Raw genomic sequence first — 8,846 nt, forward strand, 5'->3', positions numbered from 1 at the left:
CTCCCGGGGCCTTCCCAGGCCGCGAATGCCGGGGGTTGCCCCGGCCACTGAGTGCTCCGGAGCCGGCGCCACACGCGCCAGGACTCTTCTGCTAGCCCTGTCCCGCTCACCGCAGCGCCGCCGCCTTCTCCCGCCTGCTGCAGCTCAGCGATGGAGGCGCCCCCCCGCTGCGGAATCCCATCGCCCTGGTAACCGGATGCCAAGCTCCGGACTAGACCATTTCGGCGGGGGAGCCAGAGCGGCCGGGCGCGGCGGGAAGGGGAGCGGGCGGAGGCGGCGGTCAGGGGCTGCCCCCGGTCGGGCGCTTGGTTCAGCCCGCAAAGATGGCCGCGGTCCCGCGCGCTGCAGGTAACTGGCAGTTTGTCAGCCCGGCCCGTGTCCTGCTGAGCCCGGGGCCCCGGTGGGCAGGGGATGAGGGCGTCCACAAGGGGAGGCCCACGGGGGAGCTGGGTGTCGCGACAGGTGTCGGGGGGTCTGGCCCGGGCCTCCGGGCAGGCGAGGAGGGAAAGCGATCCCGGGGCCCGCCCCTCGCTGCGGCTTTGGCAGGAGCCCCCGGGCCGTTTTTGGGGGGGGCAGTCTGCGTTGAGCGGTCCCTGGGGTGGAGGAGCCGCGCTTGCTTAAACCAGTCCACGTAGCCTCGTCTCTGCAACGGGCTGTCAGTAAAGGGCCCGCGGGGGAGCGGCCGGGTGTGGGGTGATGCCACGGGGCCGTCGCTCCCCCTCCCCTTCATTCTTGGTCCAGTCAAAATTTACCATCGACTGCCTGGTGGCAGCAGCAACATTTCCTATTCAGGCAACAGCCAGGAAGTCGCTTGATTTTATTGTTCATTATAATCTACCTGATTCCTTCTAAACTCCTAATTCCAGGCCGTTAACATTTCTCTCCTTTTTAATAGTCTCCATGTGCCAGTAATCAAGCTCTCCTTTCTTTGGCAATTCTGCTGTCCCTGGTAATATAGCTCCTATTTCAAAGTCCTGGCTAAAAACATTAACTCAGGTGTGGAAATTACTTTCAGTGAATCATTGGATGCACTGTCAAGATGTCCAAGAAAGCTAGATTTTGTTTAATGAATCTGAAAGAGAGATGTACATTCAATCCTAATGGCTACAGGACTAACACAGCTATATCCTTTGCTTATGTTTTTGCTTAGTTTGTTGTGTTTTGATACATAGTATATGATACAGCACATTAATGCACAATCCAATAAAGTTAAATTTATTGTTCCTTGATCTTAAACTGAGTGATACAGCCTTAGGCCCTTAGCATATTAGTAAAGGCTCTAGTTTTTTTTCCTGGAGAAAAATGTGTATTATGTTATATGTGAAGGTACACCACACCGTCTGCATCCCCTCTTGAAAATCCTAGATCTGCCAATGAAAGCTGCTGTGGGGTGGAAAGGAGGGCCATGTGTCAAAGTGTTTTCATTGTTCCTTAGAGAAGATACCGTACACAGAGGTTTTCCAACTGGTTCAGCACCAGTGATGGTGGCAGCAGAGCAGCCTTAGCACAGAGCAGACACTGGTGTGGCAACCAGAATGTCATCAAGCCATGTTCCAGGGAGCAGAAAGCAACACTGACGCTGTCAATTCTCAGTCTTATTTCCCTTAAAGACCCAGCAACTGGAGTCATGTGATTGCATCAGAATCTTTTCTTTCATTTCTGTGAAAAGTTCCCTTCCTAATATTGATAATTTATAAAACCTCATGCATTTTAAGTCAACCTAACAACCTTAAGAATAGCAGCAGATGCATGAGACTGTTACTGGGTCATTAAACATTCCTGGATCACAGGTAGCCCCAACTCTGTTCCCATTGCTATCATAGTATAGTTGCATTCTCATAGCAGTGATGGGAATTTTGAGTAAAACTGCTCATGACAGCATGGTCCATGCGGGTCAAAGAAACCACCTTTTGCCCCAGGAGTTAGTTATGGCTTGGTCCCATCTGGGACAGCGGCCAAAAACTTAAGCACTCTGATGTCTATGAACAGGGGATGCATTTGCTGTCAATATCTGATAGGGAAAAAGGCCATTTTCCTGCAATGACCATCCTTATTATAGGCTTCAGAAGGCTCAAGCTTCAGGATGTTGCTTACTTCTTTTATAAAATTGTGTTTCATGATCTTACAGGAAGTTGCTACCTTGGATATATTATTCTATGTTGTAGTAGGCCCTTTGTTCCTGGGCACTTCAAGAACAAGTATTTTTTTTTCCTCCCATGATCAGATCCTATAGACTAAGGTACAAGCAATACAGCTCTCACCTGGCAACGTGAGCAAAAGTGAATTTCAAAAAAAGTCCTGGCAGGTAAATGCTTTTCATATTTTTACTGCTATGTGTCTTCATGGTAATTATTCTTAAATTACCCTAAAGAGGCCCCAGTCATCTAGTCTCCATAAATGAATTTCCAGGAGAGAAGCTGGGAAGTTTGGAATTGTGGGATTTCCCCTCCCAAAGAGGGGACAATTCTTCCATTGGGTCCATGTAACAGGTAGCAATTTCAGCAGATGGACATGACCCACAAACCTTCCTATACCTAGTCAAGGGAGAGTATGGAGAACTGTAACGGGGTTGTCATGAGTCTGGTTTAATCATTGGCCTGCCCACCCGACTAGGGCAGTTCGCCCACCTGCCTCACCTTTGCTGTAATAAAAAACAGATGTTCCTAGGTGGGAGGCTGCCCATTTAATACCCTGATGCCAAGGATGTAATACACAGCTCCATACCATCCCTACACTGTGTCCCATGCCTCTCAGTTGGAATCACTATGTGGCTCCAGGCCCACTATGGACCTCACTACACTTACCTGACATTCAGACCTCACCTGTATCCCTCCTTTTCAGGCTCCCCAACCTCATTCTGGGCTGTAAAGCCCTCTCAGCAGTAGCCCCCTCTGGGACCTTTGGCCACACAGGCCCTGGCCTTGCTTCTAGGCCAGTCAGGACTCCAGGCCTCTGGCTCTGGCCATCCCTCATGGTGAACGCTCAGGCTCTGTGAGCATTCTGGTCCTGGCCTCAGCACTGACCATTCAAGGTTACTCTGGTTAAGTTATTGAGCCACTTGCCCTTACCCTCCCCTACAGATCCACTTTCTTGGGCCGCTCTAAACACAGCTTACTTAATCACAAAGGCTGGCCTATGCACAGTCCTTCAGGCCTACCTATGCAGACCCTACTTTATACAGCTTTCTTACTAGGGAGGCACTGGTGTGGCATTTCCTGGGCCCCACCACACCATCCAACTCCAGCAGGGTGTTGTTTTAGGTCATTCCCCAGGACCAGAAACCTGCTCCATCCCCACAGTTCCTACCCTTAACCTCCAGGTGTTCTGGGAGTAGCAGCTCCAGCTAGGCAATGTTATTCCAGCAGCAACTGCCTGCTTAGTTCTGAGGGCCTATGTTTCTAGTGAGGCTACCCAGCCCCATCCTCCAATCTAGGAGCCCTCTTGCAGTCATGTGACTGTTTCGTTAGGCCACACTGCACCTGTTGGCTGCTCCACAGCCTGCTCAAGCCTCTTAAAGTGGCAGGCACCTTTGGTGCCTGCCACAAGAACAAAAGGGAAATTTGTCCCCAATTTCTAGTAATAGACAAAGGTAGCATTTAGAAATAAGCACATATTGTCTCCTGATATCAAATCAAAACTAAACTTTAGTGCTCTGTTACTAATGGGGCCACAAGAAGCAAGACAGTTTAACTGCGCGATCTCTTATCTGTCTAATTACACTGCTCCATTACTGTAGTAGTTCAGGGAAAGCAGCTGACTTTCCTAGTCACTCCAGGAGTTTGTGGTAGAACTAAACTGCTGAGCCCCACTGTACAAAGTTCAGTTTTTTGCTTTAACCAAAAAATCAGCTCTGACTGCATCCCTGGTTAAGAATCATGTATTAAGAACTGAGGGTGCTTTTAGCTTTTGGAACAGTAGGAATGCTGTACAGAATGAAATAAAGACAGCTCAGCTTTGGACATCATGAGTCTGTTATCCTGGTCTGACAGGACTTTTTTACTTCCATTGTAGCAATGCCTACCGCACATGGCCACATTTCCCATCACAAGGGGGCTGAGGAGTACACAGACACAGGGAGAAACAAGGCCTCTGTCCTAAAATACTGAAAGACATCAGTCTTTCCTCAGCATTGCTTGGTGTAGGACAACCTCCATAGCCCCATTTTTGCTTCCATCGCAGTGTGCAACAGGCAGTTTCTGTCAGACATGCTATAACAGAAATTCTGTCCTCCTGCAGCTTGTAGAGCAGGGTTTACTCCACCTACTGTTTTAGCCCCTGTAATCCAGAGTCCCAGTGGCCAAGGGACCCTACCACATAATTTCATACTGGGCTGTGTGTTCTGTGAGAAATAGCAGAAACTCGCAGGCACCAGCTATGTTGCTTGATTGGTGGGTAACCTTTCCTATGAGGCAGTGTTCTGTGTTCTCCCACAATGAGCTCAGCTCATGCCTCAGGCTCTCAGCCATCATGGGCAAGCAGTGCCATAAGGACTCAGTGCTCCTGAATGACCTCTGGCAGATGCTCACAGCTGCATGCACTGACTCCCCAAGGAGTCACGTCTAGCTCCTTGCTGGAAGGAAAAAGGGGAGCATGGGCACCACATTGCCTGGGGGAAGAGCTCAAGAAAGCTTTATTGTTTTAAAAATTAAATGTTAGGTAACGTATATATAAATTCTCCATTGTGTTCTGTTGTTCTCATCCCGGTTTGAAGTTGGCAGGTTCTGAGCATGCATTTCCCATGATGGGTTTTATTTGTAGATGAAAGTTCTCCGTAGCAGGTGCCTGGAGGAAGACGTGACCTTTTAAGCAGCAAGATGAGTGAATGGGAAAGGGTTTTTGTGCAGAATCTGACTGTCCCTCCGCACTCGCAGAGGAGACGGCAGGTCCGGAGGGAATCAACAGCATTTCAGTGTGTCCTGAAGTACATCGAGGGGACTTTGATTAAGCAGGTAAAAGGACTATTCTGTCTCCCTTCTGGCTGCACAGTCCTCATACCTGTCTCTTTCTGATTCAAGTATTTTAATATTCAAACTTTTCACAGAAATAGCTGAGTTTTAGGCTGAGTGTGACAGGCATGTAGGAGGTCCTTTAACCCTATGCAGTGGGGACTGCCGCAGTTGCCCACTTCACCTCACCAGGGCCAAAGGGTTTTGGCCAGCTTTGGAGGCAGGCTTGAGAGATGTGTCTCACCCTTGTCACCAAAGAAAAGTCATTTGAAAATGAATGATTTTTATGAAGAGATTTTCAGTGCGGAAAAACAGCTTGTCTCTGGCTAGCAGTTCAGCATTTTGGTTCAGTGCCATTAATCGCAAACACCTGTATTCGTACCATATGAAGGCAGCCATTGAGGGTAGATCTGTAGCCCTTAATGCAGAATCAGATTAGTGTCCTCAGCTGAAGAACACAACTTTGGGAGAAACTGACTTTTAAAACGGGGGAGGGCACACACCTGTCTCCCTTAATTCTCACATGCAATGATTATGGAGGTGAGCATTCTGCTGGAGTCAATCAAACTCACAAGCAAGGTAGGCACTTGTAAATATCCATGCACCCTTGTAAACATATCCATACATTACAATTCCCTGCACTTGGGAAAGATTTGCCTTGTCTGCATAGTTGTGACGGGGCAGGTCTTGGGGCCGGATCTCCTGCTGGCCTGCCCACCTGTTTCTATGGGGCAGTCTACTTAGTCTTTCCTGCCAAGATTTGCTGTTCTATAAACTGTTGTTATAATGCGGGAGACTGCCCATTATAGCCCTGATGCCAAGGGGCGCTATCGACAGCTCTGAGCTTCCCCTACACCACAGCCCATGCCTCGCAAATGGCAGCCATATTAGTATTGCTCCCTGGTCAGAGACAGGAACAAACCCAGTCTAATGTTGGGCTCCACTCACCCATACGTTCATACCACCTCCCTTCTTACAGGAGGCTTCTTACCCTCTGCCCCACTCTCACTGCAGCCTCTGGCATACTGACCATTACTGGACCACACTCCACTGTGCTTGCTTCTTGAGCGGCCCCTCTTGGGCCATCAGGCTTTGCTACTCACATACTGGCCTTGCCATGCAGTCCTTTGGTTCCCGTGAGTTCCCCTACTTTACGTGGTCTGGCCTTGTGCCAAACCCTGGGCTAATTCTGTCCCAAACTCCTCACTGGACAACTCTACACTATGCCCCACCCTGGAGTCTCTGTCTCATGCTTGCAGCCAACTTCTCACGGGGCAGGCCCTTGCGCTGGCCTTCGCGCTGGCCTTCAGGCTTACTCCCCTTTGGCCTTACTTAGCGCACCCCTAGGACTGTCCTTCAGGCCTACTCCCACTTCAGCCCTACTCTGTGTGGGGCCTCCCAACACTCTATACACAGCCCCCTCTGGGGTCTCCGGGACCTGCATCCCTGCTTGGCTCAGGCACCTACACATAGGCATACCTGGCTCCCAGTACTCCCCCAACTCTCAGAATTACCCACCAGATGGTGGGGGCTAGGGTTAAGGCACTCCTACCAACCTTTCATCGGGGAGGTAACTGGCCTGGCATTTCCTGGGGGCTCCCATGCCACCAGGAGCCCCACCAGGCCACCCTTCCCTGGCAGGGTGTAGTTTTAGGTCATGCCCATGCCTCCTGCTCTTACTTCTAGATGTTCCATGCCACAGCTCAGCTAGGCAGTGTTTTTGCTTGGGCTGGCAGCAGCAAACTGCAAACTTTACATACCTAGTGTTCCCAAAATGGCTGCCCTCATCAGGCACCTGGTAGCTGCCTGCCTCCACCCACGAAGTGGCAGGCACCCAAAGATGCACTGCCACAATAATGCTCAGTCAACATTTGGTTAATAGATTGTATTTTGGAGAGTCAAGCTGCTAACATATTCAAGTTACCATTTACTGTGTAGCTGTCCATTACTAAAAGCCTGTACAAGCCATGTTCTCTTGTGTTTATATACCTTTCTCGTTTGGTTAAGACTCAGCTTTTTCTGAGGCAAAAGGAAAGAGGTGAAGATTGGTTTCTGAGGCATAATGCTAGCAGAAAAACTCTTCAATGGGTTGGTTACTCTAATCTGGAGAGAACTTCTGTCAGTGCATTTCCTAACTGGAAAATTGGGTGTGGTAGATCTGTAGTGATAGTGAAGGTTTTCATCAGATATAGCAGTGTTCTGCTTTCAGAAGCCTTTCCAAAGGAGAAAAAAAGTTAGATACATTGTGCTAGGGCTCTGGTAAAAACATAACATGATGTAACATACAGTTCAGTGGGTTAAGGCATTGTTCTACTAAATAATGTAGAATTACTAGATCATTAATATTCCATTTGACAGTATTTCTCTACGCTTCTGAAGATGACGGCAATATCGGAAATATGAAGGGGGGCTGGTAGTTTAAAAAAAAAGAGCTTAATTTTGGCTATGCTAAAAAACTGACTTTAGTTTTTTACACATTTTTGGCTTTGGACCTGAACTACAGCTGTTCTGGTTTCAGGCCAAAGGACACAGAAGGCTGAGATTTCCAAAACAAACTGAGGTAATTAGCCATACGGTATCTCCTAGCAGCATGAATAGGAGTTGTGTCTAAATCCCTTAAATAGAGAGTTCAGAAATTCAGCTACAGTTTCAAATGCTAATTTTTAATACTGACAAGTGTCTGGAGTAGACATGTCCTTAAGCATGAAGTGTTTTGACATTTGAGTAAATCAATCCTTATTTTTAAGTAAGTTGTTATGTATGTACACATTTACCTGTTTCCAGATTTCTGATTTACATTTTGAAAACTGTGTCCTGTTTGAAAAAGATCCAGGCACCTTCAGGACAAAAATCACTGTGGGCGTGTCTAAACATTCATTAATGCTCAGTAGTTACTGTGCATTGAGTTTAGTAGTTGCTTAATGAAGTACTAACTAAATGTGCAGTAACTACAGTTACTGCACAGTAGCACTGGCACATGGTTTTTTAATGATACTTACTATACAGTAGCCTAATACTACTGCACAGTAGTGTGTTAGCATGCTATTTGCCCAGCACACTACTGCACAGTGTTATTAGGCTACTGAGCATTAAGCATGTCATGTAGATGTGCCCTGTGTGTCTGTCAAAGGAAAGGACTTACTTCTCTCTTAGGTGGAGGGGGATGCTACACTGATATTTCCATGCTCAGTGCCAGTGCTGTAATCCAAGCGAAACCTCAGGGTTTCCAAGCAAAGTTACAAGGAAAATTTGTTCTTGAAATTCAAGTGTGAAAGCGGCTTCCATTCACTGAACAGCTCCTGGAAGGCACAATTTCTAAAAGCAGATGTTTGCTCTGTTCCCCAGAAATGTCACCTGGGGTTTGTGCTATACTCCAGGAATATTAAAGGAGCAGAAATTTGGAGAATTAGCAAAATATAAGTAGAGCCAAAAAAACTATCCCAAATGAAAAGGTAACAGGCTCAGTGCAGTAGAAATAGGTTACAAAGAGTGGGTGTGTTGGAGAGGGGGAAAGAAAAGACAAATTTAATAAGAGTGATTGTAATTTATGAGGCCCCTGTTTAGAAAGCTCTTAAGCATGTATTTTAGGGGTGCACCGGTTGAGATTTTTTGGGCTGATACCGATGGCCAATTTTTAACAATCTATATTGGCCGATTCTGATCCGATTGCTGATATGCAGCCAGGCATCTTGGAGAGCAGCATCTGGCTGGTAAGTCTGTTGTAGGGGAAGGAACAAGGGAAGAGGTGTGGAGGTGGGGGCAGATTGAGGCCTCAGCAGTGAGGCCACTGCACACACCCCAGGAGGGCATGAGGAGTATATGCCCTCAGATCTGTGCACAGGGCAAGGGTGAGCTGCCACAGTGGGCTGGGGCCAGGCTGGTGCTGATCTCTTCCTGGCA

At 47.9% G+C, this 8,846-nt stretch overlaps 2 protein-coding genes across 7 annotated transcripts in view; one reads left to right on the top strand and one right to left on the bottom strand.

Annotated features, from left to right (window-relative positions):
- The window catches only part of KCNAB2 (potassium voltage-gated channel subfamily A regulatory beta subunit 2), a 127,871-nt gene extending 127,710 nt beyond the window's left edge, over nucleotides 1–161 (bottom strand). Inside the window, exon 1 of the mRNA XM_019511620.1 lies at nucleotides 111–161. The gene's annotated coding sequence lies outside the window, so the exon portion shown is untranslated. The remainder of the gene's footprint in view (nucleotides 1–110) is intronic.
- Nucleotides 162–273: 112 nt separating this feature from the next.
- The window catches only part of NPHP4 (nephrocystin 4), a 148,664-nt gene continuing 140,091 nt past the window's right edge, over nucleotides 274–8,846 (top strand). For 4 of the 6 annotated variants that reach the window (XM_019511610.1, XM_019511614.1, XM_019511613.1 and 1 more), the window contains exons 1-3: nucleotides 274–348; nucleotides 2,225–2,305; nucleotides 4,776–4,949. In XM_019511610.1, the coding sequence (XP_019367155.1) occupies nucleotides 4,815–4,949 (135 nt within the window). In that variant the 5' untranslated portion in view covers nucleotides 274–348; nucleotides 2,225–2,305; nucleotides 4,776–4,814. Of the gene's footprint in view, nucleotides 349–2,224; nucleotides 2,306–4,758; nucleotides 4,950–8,846 lie in introns of all 6 variants that reach the window. The other 2 variants (XM_019511611.1, XM_019511612.1) reach the window with 2 other exon arrangements.

Source organism: Gavialis gangeticus, unplaced genomic scaffold, assembly GCF_001723915.1.
Source record: "Gavialis gangeticus isolate Ggan-Ray unplaced genomic scaffold, GavGan_comp1, whole genome shotgun sequence".
Taxonomy (NCBI): Eukaryota; Metazoa; Chordata; order Crocodylia; family Gavialidae; genus Gavialis; species Gavialis gangeticus.